Consider the following 19,057-nt stretch of genomic DNA (forward strand, 5'->3'; position numbering starts at 1 on the left):
TGCTGTGAACTGTGGTGTAGGTCGCAGAAGTAGCTCGGATCCTGCGTAGCTATGGCTGTGATGTCAGCCAGAGGATAAAGCTTCAATTCAACCCCTAGCCTGGGAACCTCCAAATAAAAAGACAAAAAGGCAAAAAAAAAAAAAAAAAAGATTCTTAATGATCATGTAACTAGAGACCATACTGTTGATGAATGCTGACAAAAGATGATTTCAATCTCCATGGTGTAAATATAATTTTCATATATTTATAATTATATAAATATAATTTTCTAAATATCTCGGTCTTTCACAAATTATTCTTTCTGGATTATATTAAAACTCACGGAAAACCATTCACATCTCTGATATAACTATTTATGCTTCAAAGCCTAAAAACACTCCTCCTGGTTACAACATACTTTCTGTAATTCATTATTATTCTTGAATTCCCTTCCATCAACTACATGTATTCTTTACTTCTAGCTCACCTGAAGATGCCTTCATTCGGGCCGTCTATGTTATAATCATAATAACCCACTATTATAAACAAATTATTGAAATGAGTATGACTCAACAGACAAGGAAATATTTCCTCCCAAATATAAAGGGTCATTTTAAGAGCAGAAAGGATTTTTTTACAGATAGACTATTAATATGAGTATAAGCCCAACAGTCAGAACCTCCTTAAGGAAAAAATACTCCTACAAAAGGGTGAATTTTCTCATTCTGTTCTGTCACTGTTCTAGAAGAATCTAGGTAAACATGTGGCAACAATTTCCAATATAACCCCAAGAAAGAGAAGACGGGTTTCTTAGATTAAATATATTGTCCTTTAAAATATGAAGATGCTATGCTTACTTGAACCTGGTGCTTTTTCCTGAGTCAGGAAGAACAAACAAGTTGAAGGTGCACAATGAGACACGAGACCACCATTTCTAGTAAATAAACTCTTTGGAAGGAACACCTGTCGAGCCGTGGTTATAAGCAAATAGAAGTATAACTATAAACACAAGTCAATGCACAGGGCAGTGGAAACAGGAGATCAAACCACAGGGATATCTGGCAGACCAGAGAGGCAGAGACCCAGCAGTGACCATCGAAGACAAGGTGTCTCACAAGACTGTAAGACCGTCTCTTCTACATAAGCTTGACTCAACACTAGCATGTGTGTTCACATGGCTTATATTCCTAAAGAAATTAATATTCACACCACATGTTAGGATTATGTTAACTCCATAAGAAAAAGATCTTATTTGGTATGGACTTCCTTTTCAGTCAATCCAAACGATGAGGAAAGCTGAAACTTCTATTCATCTCCTGTCATCTGAAACCAACTTCTTGGTCCACAACTTCCTCATGGCATTTTTCACTTATGCCTTCCTTAGTGTATAAATCAAAGGGTTGATCAAAAGTGTTCAAAGTATGGAGGTCACAGACATAGCTTGGATCCCAAGTTGTTGGGCTGTGGCGTAGGCCAGCAGCTAGAGCTCTGATTCAACTCCTAGTCTGGGAACCTCCATATGCCATGGGTGCGACCAACACAGCTCACAGCCAATGCTGGATCCTGAACCCATGGAGCAAGGCCAGGGATTGAACAGGCATCCTCATGGATACTAGTTGGGTTTATTAACAGCTAAGCCATGATGGGAACTCCTTCTTTTCCATTGTTAAAAAGCACATTTCTTTGACCTGGCTTCCTCCACAAACTACCTTCAGATCTCTTCGCCTTCCTTAAAAAATGAAAAAAAAAAAAAGAGAGAGAGAGAGAGAGAGAAATTGCATGCTACAAATTATTGTTTGCTATGATAAAGATAATGTTGGAGAACCAAACAGTCATGATTTCTGTCCTCAGTGAGTATTAGTTTAGAGAACTTTAAGATTCTGAGCAATGGAAATAAAATGCATGGCTTCTAGCACTTATGATAGCAACATTTTTCTATTTGAAATTATTCTATTCATTGATTATGTGAATCAGGATTTACAGGTGTCTGAGTTTTAGCCACAAGTGCTAATGTGCCCTCCATACACAGAACACCCACTCACATCTTTATGAAACTCCACTCCTTTAAGTATGATTATCACTGCTATTCATGGTTTCACTTATGATTTTTGAACAAGCTTCCTGAGACTACGCTGGGATTCTTTTTGTTAGTTTAACCCTACCCAGAAGAGTGGCTCAAGTCTCTATTCTCTCTGTTTTCTTGGACGACCTTCCCCAATTTCCAAATAATTTAAACTCTCATTTACAAGTGAAGATTCCCAAATCTAGTTTTAGAGTCCTGACATCCATTTCAAACCATGAGAGAATCCCAAATGAGTATTTTCACACATATATCCTGTGGCTACCCGAATTTCAACCTGTCCTCATTGTCTTACTATTCATTCTCAGCTCCTCAACCATAGATACCAGTACTCAGACATTTGAATCAACTTTTGTTATAATCACTTGTGAATCCTTGTTTCCACTTAGGAGCATATAAAATAATGTGTGGCAAGAGGATAAACCGTGAAATGAAACAATCATGAATATCATTCTCAGGATTGAACGTCCCAAATACATAACCTTGCAAGCTGCTTGACTTCTGTGCATTTCAGTTTTCTCTCACATGAAATATCCCACTGTTCATTATTATCTGGTGGAATATTTATGGGAAACACAAAATGTAACTTATGTACAGTGACAAACATAGAGGCTGTTGCTAAATATATGGTAAGTAAAATTATTTCAATGAAACACCTTCATCAATAAGTGTACATTTACTAACAAAAGTTAGAAAAACAGTTGGATATCCATTTGAAAAAAATATGAGATATCAATTCAGTTTGCAAAAAGAGGTGTATAGTTAATCAAAGTACTACTTGCTCTAAGTCTGTAGATCCACGTTTGGGGATGTGTGAAGCTCACAGCAGAGAAATTAATTCCAAAGCACTGCCTCACACTCCCTGGATTATACTTGCAAATAAATTACAAGGGCTATAAAATTTGTCTTCTTGGTGAAGGCAAGATGGCGGAATATTAGGGGGACATGCTCACCCTCCTCCACAAACACAACCAAAAAAACACATCTACAGGTTAAATGACTCACAGAGAACAGGAATCACTGGCAGAAAAACCTAAACTCCAATAATGGCAAGAATCTCATGATGTTACTGGGTAAAACAAGAAAAAAGAGTGAGCGAAGGGAATCATGGGTGGACGGGCACTCCAGAAAGGCAACTGTGGAGGAGAAAGCGATCCCACACCCTGAAAAGTCACCTACTGGATGGAAAGATCAACCAAATCAGAGGGATCTCTAGATGCAGGGAAGAGCACAGCAGTAAGTCTGAGATCTGAAGAGCAGAGTGAGAACCGAACAGATCATCTACTACTGGCACAGTCACCAAAAACTGAGACACTTGGGTGGGGGCTGGGCACCCAGACCTTGGCTCCGGAGGTGAGTCTCCAGGAGCAGGCTGGGGTGGATGGCATGGAGACTGCTTGTACTAGGAACCAGAGAGTCTGGTTGGCAGGGTAGAGACTGACTGGGGAGACCAGGAATTGGTCTATCATGTTGGTGGGGCAGAGACTGCCTGGGAGACTACAAAGCAGAGTATCATGGGTAGAGGGAGCAATACGCCACTGTCATCACAACATTGTGGTACTGATATCAAAACAGACAGACAGACCAATGGAATAGAATAGAGAACCCACACATACACCCTGACACCTATGGTCAATTCGTCTTTGACAAAGGAGGCAAGAGCATAACACGGGACAAAGAAAGTCTATTCAGCAAGCATTGCTGCGAAACCTGGGCAGCTGTATGCAAAGCAGTGAAAGTAGAACACACCCTCCGACCATGCACCAAAATAAACTCAAAATGGTGGAAAGACTTAAATAGAAGACAAGACACCATCAAACTCCTGGAAGAGAACACAGGCAAAACACTCTCTGACATCAACCTCATGAACATGTTCTCAGGTCAGTCTCCCAAGGCAACAGAAAGAAGAGCCAAAAGAAACCAGTGGGACCTAATCAAACTGACAAGCTTTTGTGCAGCAAAGGAAACAAATACAAAAACACAATGACACCTTACAGAATGGGAGAAAAGAGTTGCAAACGATGCAACGGACAAGGGCTTCACCTCTAGGATACACAAGCAGCTTATACAATGCAACAGCAAAAAAGCCAACCACCCAATGGAAAAATGGGCAAAAGACCTGAATAGACTGTTCTCCAAGGAAGATATACAGGTGGTCAACAAGCACATGAAACAATGCTCAACACCCCTGAGTATAAGAGAAATGCAAATCAAAACTACCATGAGATATCACCTCACACCAGTCAGAAGGGCCATCATTCATAGGTCCACTAATAACAAGGGCTGGAAGGCCTGTGGGGAAAAGGGAGCCCTCCCGCACTGTTGGTGGGAATGTAAGCTGGTACAGCTACTGTGGAGAACAGTTTGGAGAACCTTAGAAATCTATACCTAGAACTACCATATGACCCAGCAGTCCCACTCTTGGGCATATATTCTGACAAAAGTTTCCTTGAAAAAGACACATGCACCCGCATGTTCACTGAAGCACTACTCACACTAGCCAAGACATGGAAACAACCCAAATGTCCATTGACAGACGACTGGGCTAGGAAGATGACGTGTGTATATATGTGCACAATGGAATACTATTCAGCCATAAAAAAGAATGACATAATGCCATTTGCAGCAACATGGATGGAAATAGAGACTCTCATACTGAGTAAAATAAGTCAGAAAGAGAAAGACAAATACCCTATGATATAACTTATAACAGGAATCTAATATACAGCACAAAAGAAACTTTCCACAGGGAAGATAATCATGGACTTGGAGAAAAGACTTGTGTCTGCCCAGGAGGAGAGGGAGGGAGTGGGACGGATCAGGATCATGGGGTTAACAGATGCAACATATTGCTCTTGGAAAGGATCTACAATGAGATCCTGCTGTGTAGCATTGAGAACTATGTCTAGATACTTATATTGCAATAGAACAAAGGGAGGAAAAAAGTATACATGTAAGTAAAACTTGGTCCCCATGGTGTACAGTGGGAAAAAATTAAAAATTAAAAAAATAAAAATGACTTTATTATATAAGGATATTAATTAAAACTGGCAAGGAAAGAAAACTTCAGAGAACTATCCTCTCTAGGATAGCAGTATCTTACATCATCATGTCTTAAAATATTCCCCCTTGAATGCAGAGAACATTTTTTCTTCAGAAATCTGTGAGAGGGCTGTGTTGACTTAAAAAAAAATGCACAATGTGAAAGCTGAGAATTTAGTTTTATTTTGGGCAAAATTAGGACCTAAGCCCAGGAGACATCATCTTAGGTAGCCCAAAGAACACCCTCTGAGCAGGTGAGGCAGGGGGAAGCTAGGATATATGAGTTTTTGCAACAAAGGGAAGGTAGTAGGAAGAAGAGACTAACATGTCACCAGAGTTACAGAAGAAGATTTACAGAAAACCTATTTCTATGGGAAGATGTAAAGGTCTGGGCTTACTGGACTCATTCCTTCAATAGGTACCTCAGTTGTGGGCCAGTATTCTTTGTTTCTTTCCTGAGTTCCCTCAGGGCTCACCAGCCCACCCTTGGGAGTGACTGCATTGACTGATGACATATTTTGTTTTGTCCACTTATTACAACCCAGGAGCTCTGAAATCCTGACCCAAAGAGAAAAGGGGAAATACCAAGATATGTGCTAAAGGTGGAGGCAGAGGTGCATGCAGCCATGCACACATTTTATGAAGTTTGCCTCTGGTGTCATGAACGTTACTACTAGTCATGAGAAGACACCACCATGAAGAGCTTTGGTGTTTTTTTTTTTTTTAAGAGAAATGAAGAGATGCAAGAAGTGGGCTCAAAAAATCTCCTAACAATATCTATCTGAAGACCTGCTCTTCCACTTTTCCCAGAGCACAGCGTGCCTCACTCCTGGTCTTCACCCTGACCTCTGCTCAGGGTTGCTCTGGGTCTGCAGCTGAACTGGTTCATGGTTTAATCCGTGTAGAGGCAGATGGCAAGTGCTAAACTCCAGTTCACAGCTGCTGTCAAAATGGATGAGTGGAACTGGAAATTCAGAGTGCCTTCCAACAAGTAAGTGACATATTATTCCAATCTTTGTACTCAGAGGGGCATCATTACAAAATAATCCACCATCACTTGCTAACATATTTCCATGCATCTTGTAATTATATTTCCCTCATACTCTGAGAAAGAAACAGGGGAAAATGAACAATGTAACATTTTTAAAAATAAGATTTACCATTAATATAAGAAATTAACAGAATGAAACATGACCATGAGGGTGGGAATGATCTTTAGAAATCAACAAATATTTATGAGCATCAGGTATGAGAAACTCATGTATTGTTGTGTGGGGACAGAAGACTTTAATCCATCAATTGTAGAATATTTTCTGGAGATGGCAGAATACAGAAATGCTTACAAATGGTTTATATATAAGATAGCTTAGCAAAAATAAGTTTTGTTAGGAACTCTGGGTACTAAAATGTTAGAAGAGATTATTCATGGTTCAAAATTAGAGTCAATTTTAATGGAGGTATTGACCTTTACACAGCTTCCGGAGAATGCCTGGTTTTCTAGCTTCAAGTAACATCTTTGAAAGGAATATTGTCTATCACAGTGTAAAAGCATTGCCCTTTCTATTCTTTCAAATGATATCATATGATTTTGATCTGCTCTTGGCTCATGTCAAAATTTATTTTGATAAAAAACTACTTCTTAGAGAAGGATCAGAGGAAACACAACAATGAATAGGCTTAAATCTACAAACAATAACTGGCCTTACATTTGGAAGAGGAGTTCCTGAAAATTCTTTGAGTAAGATCCTCCCTTTTCATCAGTATTTTTGCCACATGCTGGGTTTCTTCACTTGTGAGCTTATCTACTATTGTCCCTTCAAAGTTCCTGCTCTCTGATAAGATTCTGAATAAGGAATAAATACTAATTTAATGGTATATAGGGGAATCACATGTGGGAATTATTAGTAGCGTGTGTTGAGTTTCATGGTGATCTTTTGATTCTCATATCAAGTTGTTTTCTTGGACACCTCTGGGCCAGATACTCAGGAATCACGAGATTTAGAAGGAGGAACTCCAGGAGGGCACTTTTTTGTTTTGTTTTGTTTTTGTTGTTTTTTGGCTTTTAAAGGAATAAAATATGCAGGGACAATCTGTTCACCTTTCTGCAAAGAATGGCAAATTCTGCAGAATAATAGAGTGTAGGTTCTCCCCCAAAGATTTTTGTAACTGACTTAGGGAGGGGTGCATCATTTCAGAGAGAATCCTTACAGAAAATGCTTCTCACTGTGGTCTCCACAGAAGCATAGACTTGTAAGCATGGAAGGATCCACTGAACACTTTATATTCCACCCTTGAATATTCTCCACCTTTGCCTGATTTTCTTTCAACTCTTCTCTGTTCTTGCCACACCAAAAATAGTCTGTTTAATCTGTTTAACAATCTTGGCCATTCTAAACTTGGCTAATCTTGTTTGAAGAGTTGAGGTTAAGACCGTAATATTTAGAAGATGTGCCTTGCAGGACATTTGATCCTGTCCAAAAAGTCATAAAGACTTTTGGTTCATGCTAAAAAGGTCCTTGACATTTGAACCCAATGTCTCACTGGACCTTTTAGGTAGGACCGAATGCCCACAATCCCAAGATGTGCTATTTTGCTGATGCTGTTTGGCCTCCAAACTAGTGTAATGTGTGTATGTGTCAGATTCTTTTGAAAATATGAGGAAAATGTCAACCATCTTTTGGAAACATAAACTTGGACATGTAGTCATATACATACTGCAGATAAATTTTTTTCTTTATCTTTTTAGGGCCACACCCATGGCATTCGGATGTTCCCAGGCTAGGTGCTGAATCAGAGCTGTAGCTTCTGGCCTACACCAGAACCCCAGCAATGCGGGATCCAAGATGCATCTGTGACCTACTCCACAGCTCACAGCAATGCCAGATCCTTAACCCACTGAGCAAGGCCAGGGTCTTGTGTCCTTATGGATGCTAGTCAAGTTTGTTAACTGCTGAGCCATGATGGGAACTCCAAAAGATGTTAATCAATATCAGGAAGATATGAAAAATGCAAAGCTTCTGATAGCATGTTCTAAGGGCCAAATGTTTATGTAAGAAATCTAAATGCTTCAGGTGGTCATTTGTGTAGGTATCCAGGTCCCAATTTCTTACGTTCTATTTGAAATTCACCTTTTATTTTTATTTTATTTTACTGTCTTTTTGTGTTTGCCAGGGCTGCACCTGTGGCATATGGAGGTTCCCAGGGTAGGTGTCTAATCAGAGCTGTAGCCGCCGGCCTATGCCAGAATCACAGCAACATGGGATGTGAGCCACATCTGAGACTTACAGCACAGCTCATGGCAACACCGGATCCTTAACCCATTGAGTAGGCCAGGGATTGAACCCACAACCTCATGGTTATTAGTCATATTTACTAACCACTGAGCAATGATGGGGACTCTGGAAATTAATATTCTTTTGGAGGACTTATAGCTGAGTTACTACTTGTTCAAAATTGATCTCAGTGTTGCTGTATTTGGCTTTCTCTAAGTAGAAAGCATGTTTTTCTGTCTACTATAATGGTAGATAGAAGACCCTACAAATTTGATACAAGACTCTATAAACTTGATCTTACTATATTTTAAGATCAGAATAGTATGACAATGATCACATAAATATGATCATATCTTAAAGATAGTAGGGAATGTTCAATTTCAATTCAATGAACACCTACATTATACTAGGCAGTTAGATTGGGATTGTGGAGAAAAATATTCTGAGAATATGTAGCATTTTGATATTCTTTTTTAAGAATGAAAAGTAGAATAAGCACATGAATTCTTGTGCTGCAAGCAGTAATAATTCTTATATTGTAAGAAAAGCTATAGTGAAAGTCTTCAGAGAGCAGGAGAATGCATTTCCCTTCTCACAGGCAATCACAGGAGGCCAGCTGGACTGTTTTGTCCTAAAGTTCAAGGAAAACAGAAGCATCTAAAATAGTCCCAGGATAGAAGGAGAGGGCAGGATAAATTTGAAAATGCTATACTTACTTCTCTTTAATTCTTGGCTTCTATATTAGTTTTATTATGGAGATCATATCATTATTTTTACTAATCTTTTTGTGTGGCCCAAAAAAGAAAAGCAAAAGAAAGAAGAAATGACACAATAGAGCCCGATATGCATTCATAAAATTAGCAAAATTAACGAGAGTTACATCTAAGTCAGGGGGATTATTTGAAGACTGTTATGAAGAATATCGTATTCATAAGCTTACTGAGACTCATAACAACCTATGCAGTGGTCATGAAAAATTGAGGAACAAAGAGTTAGAGAAAATTGTTAAGAAACCACAGTTAGAATGTTTCCAATGTTTAATACTCTTTTTTCTAAAATATTTCATCATATTAGATATCACATCATAAGTGCATATCTTTATTTTTTTGCAGGTAAATCATTTCACATTCAACCTTTCCCTTCATTCATGAAATCATGTGGCTGAACAATAATGTGACTGAGTTCGTTCTGCTTGGGTTGACCCAGGATCCTGTTAGGAAAAAAATAGTGTTTGTCACTTTCTTGATTTTCTACTTGGGGACATTGATAGGCAACCTGCTCATTATTGCTACCATCAAGACCAGCCAGACACTTGGGAGTCCAATGTACTTCTTCCTTTTCCACTTATCCTTATCTGATACCTGCTTCGCTACTTCCATAGCTACTAGAATGATTGTGGATGCCCTTTTGAAGAATGCCACTATCACCTTTAATGAATGCATAATGCAAGTCTTTTCATTCCATTTCTTTGGCTGCCTGGAGATCTTCATCCTTATCCTCATGGCTGTTGACCGCTATGTGGCCATCTGTAAACCTCTGCGCTACACAACAATCATGAACCATCGAGTCTGTGGGGTGTTGGTGGCTGTGGCCTGGGTGGGATCCTGTGTGCATTCTTTAACTCAGATTTTTCTAGCCTTGAGTATACCATTCTGTGGTCCCAATGTCATTGATCACTATTTCTGTGACTTGCAGCCTTTGCTGAAACTTGCCTGTGCAGACACCTATGTGACCAACCTACTCTTGGTGTCCAACAGTGGAGCCATCTGTACAGTGAGTTTTGTCATGCTGATGGTCTCCTATGTCATCATCTTGTATTCTCTGAGAAACCACAGTGCAGAAGGGAGGAAAAAAGCCCTCTCCACCTGCATCTCCCACATCATGGTGGTCATCTTGTTCTTTGGTCCTTGCATATTTATATACACACGCCCTGCAACCACCTTTTCCAAGGATAAGATGATAGCTGTGTTTTATACAATCGGAACACCTTTGTTCAACCCTCTGATTTATACACTGAGGAATGCAGAAGTGAAAAATGCCATGAGGATGCTATGGAGCAAGAAGTTGATCTCAGATGACAAAAGATGAATGGAAGTTTCAATATTTTCTTCACAGCTTAGATTGACTGAGAATCAGTCCCTCAAGAATATTATATCTTACTGTGGTATTCATTTAATCTTATCATGGGACATGGATATTTGGTTCCTTTAGAAAAGGGAGCACTATAAACACAACAATCTTTAGTGTTCCATCAGTTTTATGTAGAGGAAGAGATGGAGTCAGGTAAAAAGAGGTAAGTAAGGTTCACTGCCTTAGATGCTTTTCACTACTGTGTCTTGTCTCTCTTGCCTGCCTAGTGTCACTTTGGTTTCATCTAGCATTTTATCTTCCATTTTTCAAGATGATTTCTGGTGTTGTCTGCTTCTTGATACTGGTCTATAAGCTTATATTCATATATTAGCAGGTTTTACCTCTTTCAACTATTTCCTTTATCAAACACTGTGGTCTCATGTCTACTCATGGACCTTTAATGTAGTAAGAAGTTCTTTCTCATCAAGAGAAAGTATATGATTCAAAGAACTGTAGAAACTTCATGTTATAAGACACAATATTTAATACAGTTATCTCTTTAGATAACTTCTTGAGCTTTTACTTCAAATTGTCACCTTGTGTTACCCAGTCCTTCCAGAACAGTGATAAAACACTGAGAAAATGCACACTTCTGAGGTAGGTCTTTGAACTTAAAAGGTTTGACATTTGGATTTGTAGTTAAGATAGAATTCTTTTTATAAAATCCAATTCATCACCCTAATTAGGTTCTTTTTATTTTAGTGACTGGTATTAAGGTTTCTTGCACCAGGCCAGTTATAGTAATATGTTTATAATGGGTTAATATGTTTATAGCATAGATAAACCAAATTAAGGAAGACATATTTATATGAGCTAGAAGTAGAGAGGACAAACAGGTGACGTTAGTGAATTTTAAAATGTCAACAGGATAAAACAATTAATGAGACAACACAAGGGATGATTTTTAAATTTTGAAACAGAAACATTTCCATAAATTATGAATTGACACTCTGTAAAAGGTAAAACTGTGAAAACAGTAAAAAAGAAATCAGTGGTTGTTGGGGATTTAAGCAGATTGAGTAAAGGGATGAATCAGTTGTGTGTGGGACATTTTAAAGGAGGGAAAATCATTCTGTTTGACACTCTAAAGGTAGATACATGATATAACACACACTCTAAAGTCCATAAAACTCTACAACACAGAGTAACCCAAACCCAATTGTAAACTAAAAACTTTACTAAAAATGAATTAATATTGATTTGTCATTCATAACAAATGTATTATATTCATAATAAGTTTTTGGTAAACAGTATATTGGTGATGGGAAATCCCTGTATATATTTTTTGGTAACTTTTCTGTAAGTCTACAATTATTCTTTTAAAATAGTCTATTAAAAAGTTAGAATAATGAGAAATCTCAATTTTTCATTACCATGTTCAAAAATAGTTTATTTGAATTTTTATATGAATTCACTATGTAAGTACATCTTTTATGAAGCCATACATATATATCCTCAAATATTCTATAGTTTACCCTTGTATGCTATACAACTACTATTCATGAATATTTCCTGTGTGCAAATAGGTTTTTAAAATCTTGAACATTATTATAATGTTGTAACCATTAATTTGAATGTTGCAACATGAAAATTGACATGAAAAAGTTTTCATTTCATTCTACATGATAGCCTTCAATACTTTTATTAAATTGAAATAATTAATTAATTTGTCTATATAGGGCTGCACCCTAAATTGGAAATTTAGGCATATAGAAATTCCCAGGCTAGTGGCCAAATTGGAGCTATAGTTGCCAGACTATGCCACAGTAATCCCAGATCTTTTTGGTTTTTTTTTTTTTTTGTCTTTTTGCCATTTTCTTGGGCTTCTCCAAGGGCATATGGAGGTTCCCAGGCCAGGGGTCAAATCTGAGCTGTAGCCACTGGCCTACACCACAGCCACAGCAATGTGGGATTCAAGCCGCATCTGCAGCCTACACCGCAGCTCACTGCAACACTGGATTCTTAACCCACTGAGTGAGGCCAGGGATTGAACTTGCATCTTTGTAGTCAGGTTTGTTACTGCTAAGCCACAACAAGGACTCTGAGTCTTCAATTTTTGAAATATACATATCTAAAAAGTGTTTGTATCTTCATTTCTTGTTTCTTTTCTTTCTCCCCCCTGCCTTTGGCCATGCCTGAGGCAAGGGAAGTTCCCTAAGCCACTGCAGTGACAATGCTGGATCCTTAACCCACTGCACCACCAGGGAACGCCCACTTTCTTTTTTAATATACCAATTTCATGGATCATTTAATGTTAATAATCATAAAAGAGGACACAATTTTTGTTCGTTGTTTAACTCTCTAATAAAGTAAAAAGAAGTTTGGATTTTACTCTCATTCTATCTTATGTAGAGTTACCTTAGGTTCTAAAAGGATGTAAATGTCAAGCATACCTTTTCAAAGTTTCAGGTAGGATTTTCTGTGCTAAAAATGGATGAGAGAGTTAAGGTCAAAGATTAATTTTAAATGTACTAGAAAATAATTACACAAAACAGAATAGACTTGAAATATTCTACCATATTCATTTTGCTATGCCTTATTCTAGGAACTGAAAATGTGGTAGTGAAGTACAGAAAAAATATCCATGGTCACATGGAGATTCCTATACCAGGGGGTAAAACTGGACAAATGATCATACCAGGGGTTTGAAAAGGGCCAGGATCTACCATAGAGTAAAATAATTGAAGAGTGTGATGTTGGCAACCCTGAGGGAATAGATGTGTACTATGCAGGACAGGATGGTCAAGAAGGGCCCATAAGACTTTATAATCAAAACCAAAATTAGGGGTCTTAATATTTTGCCCCCCAGGGGATAGTTGGCAAAGGCTAGATACACTCTTGAGTGTCCCAGATACACTATTGGTTGTGTGCAGTGGGCACTGCTATTGGCATCTGGTGAGTAGAGGTCACAGATGCTGTTGAACAGCTGAAATGCACAAGACAGGTCATCACTACCAAGGACTGTCTCTCTGACTCAAAATTTTAGCAGTCCTGTGGTTGAGGAACCCTGACCGTATGAATGATTCTTGAATAAATCAACAGAAACAGAGTCCTAGGCACACGGAAAAGCAAGTGCAAACCGACTATGCTGATATTATGGGGAGGAAAATCAGTGAATTCAGTGACCAGAGAGAAATAAGAGTGAAACATTGAAAATGAGACCAGAAATATGATAGAGACCCTAAGTATGAAGGGCTTATGGGATTTTTCTGGAGAGAAAGGAGAAGGCATTGGAGGTACTGTGACATGATCCAAATTATGGTTTAAAGGATTACTCTGCCTCACTGACCACAAAGAGTGAAAAGGGGACATTCATTTTGAGAACACCATAACAAACTAGAAAAGAGCTTATATAGTAATTTGGTCCAGGTTGGTAGCAGTGTGTATGATGAGTAAAATCTGCTCATGGATACAGTTTTCACCATTGATGGGAATATAAAGTGATACCTTCACATATGATAAACTTCTGACTTTATTTAACATGAAACATACACTTCCACATACATCCAATAATTCCATCCTTAACTACTTCTCTAGGTGATAAAACCTGTTCACAAAACTTGTGATGTAATGCTCATAGTTAGTTTGGACTTAATAGCCATGAAGTTGAAATTAGTCAAGTGCACTTAAACAAAAAGAAGGACAAACTAGTTTATAAATGGAATGAAATATTCCTCAGCAATAAAAAAGGAATGGAGAACTAATATACACACAAATTTTTTTTTCTATGTGAAAGAAGTCTTACATTAAAGAGTACTTTTTTTTTTGATTTTTAGGGCCACACCTGTGTTATATGGAGGTTCCCAAGCTAGGGGTCCAATCGGAGCTGTAGTTCCTGGCCTACACCACAGCCGCAGCAATGCAGGATCTATGTCATGTCTGTGACCTATACCACAATTCATGGTGACCCTGGAGCCTTAACTCACTAAGCAAGGCCAGGGATTGACCCTTCATCTTCATGGATACTAGTCAAGTTCATTAACTGCTGAGCCATGATGGGAACTCCAAAGAGTCCTTTTTGGGGAGTTCCTGTTCTGGTTCAGTGAGCTAAGAACCCAAGATAGTGTCTCTGGTAAGCAGCAGATGAGGCTCAGATCCCTTGTTTCTGTGGCTGTGCTGTACACAGGCAGCTGTAGCTCTGAGTTGACCCCTCACCTGGGAACTTCCATAGACTGCGGGGGGTGGGGGAGGGCTGTAAGAAGAAAAATAAATAAATAAATAAATTTTAGAAAGAGTACATTTTTATGTTTTCATTTTTATCAAGGTCTGCAAAACTCAAAAGTGATGGAAAAATGAAAGAAAAGAGCAGTTCCATATATGGAGGGAGGGAGTGGGGTTATCTAGGATTCAGCATGAGGGAAATGTGTGTGATCATGGAAATGTCTATATCTTGATAGTAAGAGGTTTGGTTTCATGTCTTTGTAAACTTTCTTATGTGTTTGAAAATTGTCATAATAAACTATTGTGAAAAGCACATTTTCTTCAGCATCCTATCATTGTTTTATTTCTGACAGAAAAAGTGTCTCTGGGTGCTTTCGTACACGTTTGGGGAATGTATCTTTTTGGAGACTCGTTTTCTATACTTTTTTGATCATAACATCATAGTATACCGATTTGCCAAAATTACTACAAACTCTCCATGGAACATTGACAGATACAGAGCATTTCACTTTATGGATCATGGGACATTTGATCCATTCCTTTACTGTTTGAATCATACCATGTCCTAATTTTCACTTGAATGAACATTCTTGTGACAAGGGATTCTTTTCCACATTTATGATGAACTAGATGGCAACTCTCCACTTAATCGTTTATATCCACAGAGCCTGAGGCTCACTGCATATTAACAGTGATTCTTTTCAGTCTCTGCATGAGACTCAATAACTCTCTGGTGTGTTACACTGAATGACCAAGGAACACACTGCCCTTTGATATAGACTGAAAATGCCAACAAAGAAAAGCCCAGGACTGGATAGCTTCACAAGTGAATTCTACCAAACAGGTAAAGCCAAATCAATACAAATAGAGGAAACCCCTTCTAAAAATAGAGGAAACAGCTTCGATTTCTCTTTATGGGGGCCAGTATCACCCTACTTCCCAAGGCATATAGAGGCATCATAAAGAAAGAAAATTATAGCCATATATCCCTGAAGAAAATAGGTGCAAAACTCTAAACAATCTATTAGCAAGCTGAAATATTCAGCATGACAAAAGTATCAAACAACCAACTCCAAGTAAGGAGTTCCGATTGTGGCTCACTGGTAATGAACCTGACTAGTATTCATGAGAACACAGGTGGTTTGACCCCTGGCCTTGTTGAGTGGGTTAAGGATCTGGCATTGCCATGAGCTGTGGTGAGTATCTGTTTGCCAATGTGGCTCAGATCTGGCATTGCTGTGGCTCTGGAGTAGGGTGGTGGCTGCAGCTCTGATTCAAAACCTAGCCTGGGAACTTCCATATGCCACAGATATAGCCATTAACATAAATAAAATAAAATAATTACTCCAAGTGGGAATAATTCCTGGAATGCAAGATTGGTTTATCATTTGGTTCATCAAAGGCAAATCAGATAAAGTGATACACTACATTAACAGAATGGAGCTTAAAAACCTCATTGTCTTCTAGGCAGATGCAGAAAAATCATTGGACCGAATTTAACCCTAATATTTATGATTAAAAGTCTCAACAAATTTGGACTGGAGAGAATTTTCTTCACTATAGTAAAGGCCATATATAAAACCCCACAACCAACTTCATACTCAATGTGAAAAACTGAAAGCTTTCCTTCTAAGATCCAGAATAAGGCAAGGATACCCTCTTTTATGACTTACATTATAACATACTTTTAAAAGCTCAACCTAGAACTATTAGGTAAGAAGTAAAGATTTTCAAACCACAGAAGTGAAATTATCTCTTTCTTATGTACAAAATACAAAATGCTCTACAAGAAACAACTTTCAGAGTTAATAAATGAATACAATAAAGTTGCAAATTACAGAATCAACATTAAAAATCATTTTGATAGGCACTAACAATAACTTTTCTGAAAATGAAATTAAGGAAGTAAACCCATTACAATAGTATAAAAATAATACTTACAAATAATTCTGTCAAATGAAGCAAAACATTATTACACTGGACTCTACAAATCATTAAAAGGAAACAAATTAAAGAAGACAAAATCAAAGAAGGCACCTTGTGTTCATAGACTGAAAGATGGATATTGTTAAAAAGTCCATACTATCCAAACTTATCTACAGATGCAATGCAATCCCCTTCAAAGTTACAATGATTTTTTTTTGGAGGAGAGGACATGCCTATGTCATGCAGAAGTTCCCAGGCCAGAGATCAAATATGAACCACAAGACTGACAACACCAAATCCTTAACCACTAGCCCACCAGGAAACTCTGGACTGGCATTTATTTACAGAAATAAAAACAATCCTAAAGTTCATGTGGAAACACAAATTTCCCCAACTAACCAAATTAGTAGTAAGAAATAAAAATAAAGCTGGAAGCATCACACTTCCTGATGTCAAAACATATTAAAAAGCTACAGTAGGGAGTTCCCGTCATGGCGCAGTGGTTAACGAATCCGACTAGGAACCATGAGGTTGCGGGTTCGGTCCCTGCCCTTGCTCAGTGGGTTAAGGATCCGGCGTTGCCGTGAGCTGTGGTGTAGGTTGCAGACGCGGCTTGGATCCTGCGTTGCTGTGGCTCTGGCGTAGGCTGGTGGCTACAGCTCCGATTCAACCCCTAGCCTGGGAACCTCCATATGCTGCGGGAGTGGCCCAAGAAATAGCAACAACAACAACAACAACAAAAGACAAAAAGACAAAAGACAAAAAAAAAAAAAGCTACAGTAATTAAACAGGATGACACCACCATAACAAACAAATGTATCAACCAAAGACACAGAATAGGGACCCCAAAAACCCAAGTATATACTCTCAACAGCTCTTTGATGCAAACTAAGAATATACAGTGGAGAAAGCAGTCTCTTGAACACATATGTTGAGAAACTGGATAACCAATCCATACAAAAGTGTACCCTTACATTACACCATATACCCAATCAGTTTAAAACGAGTTAAAGATTTTAATGAAGGAACTGTAACTGTAAAATTCCTTGATGAAAACAGAGATGAAATACTGCATGACACTAAGCTTGTCAATGATTCCTGGGGAAGAGACAAAAGCACAAGCAAAATAATCAAAGTTAGATAAGGGAGGCAACATCACTAAACACAGCAAAGGAAATCTTATACAGGGTGAAAACCCAACTTACAATGGGAGAAACTATTGGTAAATCACATAAACAACATCAGATTAAGATAGAAAAGAGGCAAAAAATTCCTACAAGTCAGTAGAAAAGAATTAACAACCTGATTAATAAAGCATAGAGGACTCAAGTAGACAGTTCTCCAAAGAAGATAACCAACTGATATATGTGGTCAACATCATTAATTATCAGGGAAATGTAATTAAAACCACAATGACATATCATCTTCCATTGAGTCAGATGTATGCATCAAAACAACAAACACAGCAAGGGTTGGCACATATAAGGAAAAATTGGAACACTGTATACTGCTTGTGGTGGTACAAAATTATGCAATCCCTAAGAATTGTTCCTCAAATAATTGAAAATAGAATTACAATATGATATAAATTTTCACTTCTGGATCTACATATCCAATGTGTTGGTATCAGGAATGCAAAGAGGTAACTACATGCTCATCTTTATTGTAGCATTGTTTCCAACACCCAAGATATGAAAGCATCCTGTTTATTGAAAGATGAAATGATTAAGAAAAGATGGTATATAGATACAATGGAATATCACACAGTCTTTTAAAAAGGAAATACTGCTATATGCAACAACTTGGATGAACCTGGTTAATATTATGCCCAGTGGAATAAGACAGTTATATAGGGACAAATACTGTATGATTCTACTTAGAAGAAGAATATACAACAGTCAAACTCATAGAAACAGACAGAACTTGCTGGGGCTAGGGAAATTTTTTTTTTTGTCTTTTTTTGCTATTTCTTGGGCCGCTTCCATGGCATATGGAGATTCCCAGGCTAGGGGTCAAATTGGAGCTGTAGCCACCAGCCTATGCCAGAGCCACAGCAATGCGGGATCTGAGCCACATCTGCAACCTACAGCACAGCTCACAGCAACGCCAGATCGTTAACCCACTGAGCAAGGGCAGGGACTGAACCCGCAACCTCATGGTTCCTAGTCAGATTTGTTAACCACTGCGCCACGACGGGAACTTCAGCAAAATTTTTAATTATAGAAGATGAGTAAGTTCCAGAGTGGGTGTAAGACATGTGCTTATCGTTAACATTATTCTGTTGTGTAATTTAAAGATTGTTAAGAGGGTGTTTTTCAAGTGTTTTTTATCACAATAAAAACTTTATAAAATAAATAAATATGTAAAAGAATTGTCTTCTTTCAAAAACTAATAAAATTCTTAAAATATAAAAAGGAACATATAGAGATGACAAATAAGATAGAAAAAGATAATCAACATCAAATG

The 19,057-nt window shown here is 38.0% G+C and overlaps 1 protein-coding gene across 1 annotated transcript; it reads left to right on the top strand.

The window, feature by feature from the left end:
• Positions 1-9,406: 9,406 nt before the first annotated feature.
• Positions 9,407-10,462, top strand: LOC110259082 (olfactory receptor 4C16-like). The gene has a single exon (XM_021082385.1). The coding sequence runs from the start codon at positions 9,530-9,532 to the stop codon at positions 10,460-10,462; it is 933 nt and encodes a 310-aa protein (XP_020938044.1). The 5' UTR covers positions 9,407-9,529.
• The last annotated feature ends 8,595 nt before the right edge of the window (positions 10,463-19,057 follow it).

This window comes from Sus scrofa, unplaced genomic scaffold, assembly GCF_000003025.6.
Source record: "Sus scrofa isolate TJ Tabasco breed Duroc unplaced genomic scaffold, Sscrofa11.1 Contig766, whole genome shotgun sequence".
In the NCBI taxonomy this organism is placed as follows: Eukaryota; Metazoa; Chordata; class Mammalia; order Artiodactyla; family Suidae; genus Sus; species Sus scrofa.

Coding starts and splice junctions, on each gene's coding strand:
- LOC110259082 (XM_021082385.1), top strand. CDS start 9,530: ATGTGGCTGAACAATAATGTGACTGAGTTCGTTCTGCTTGGGTTGACC.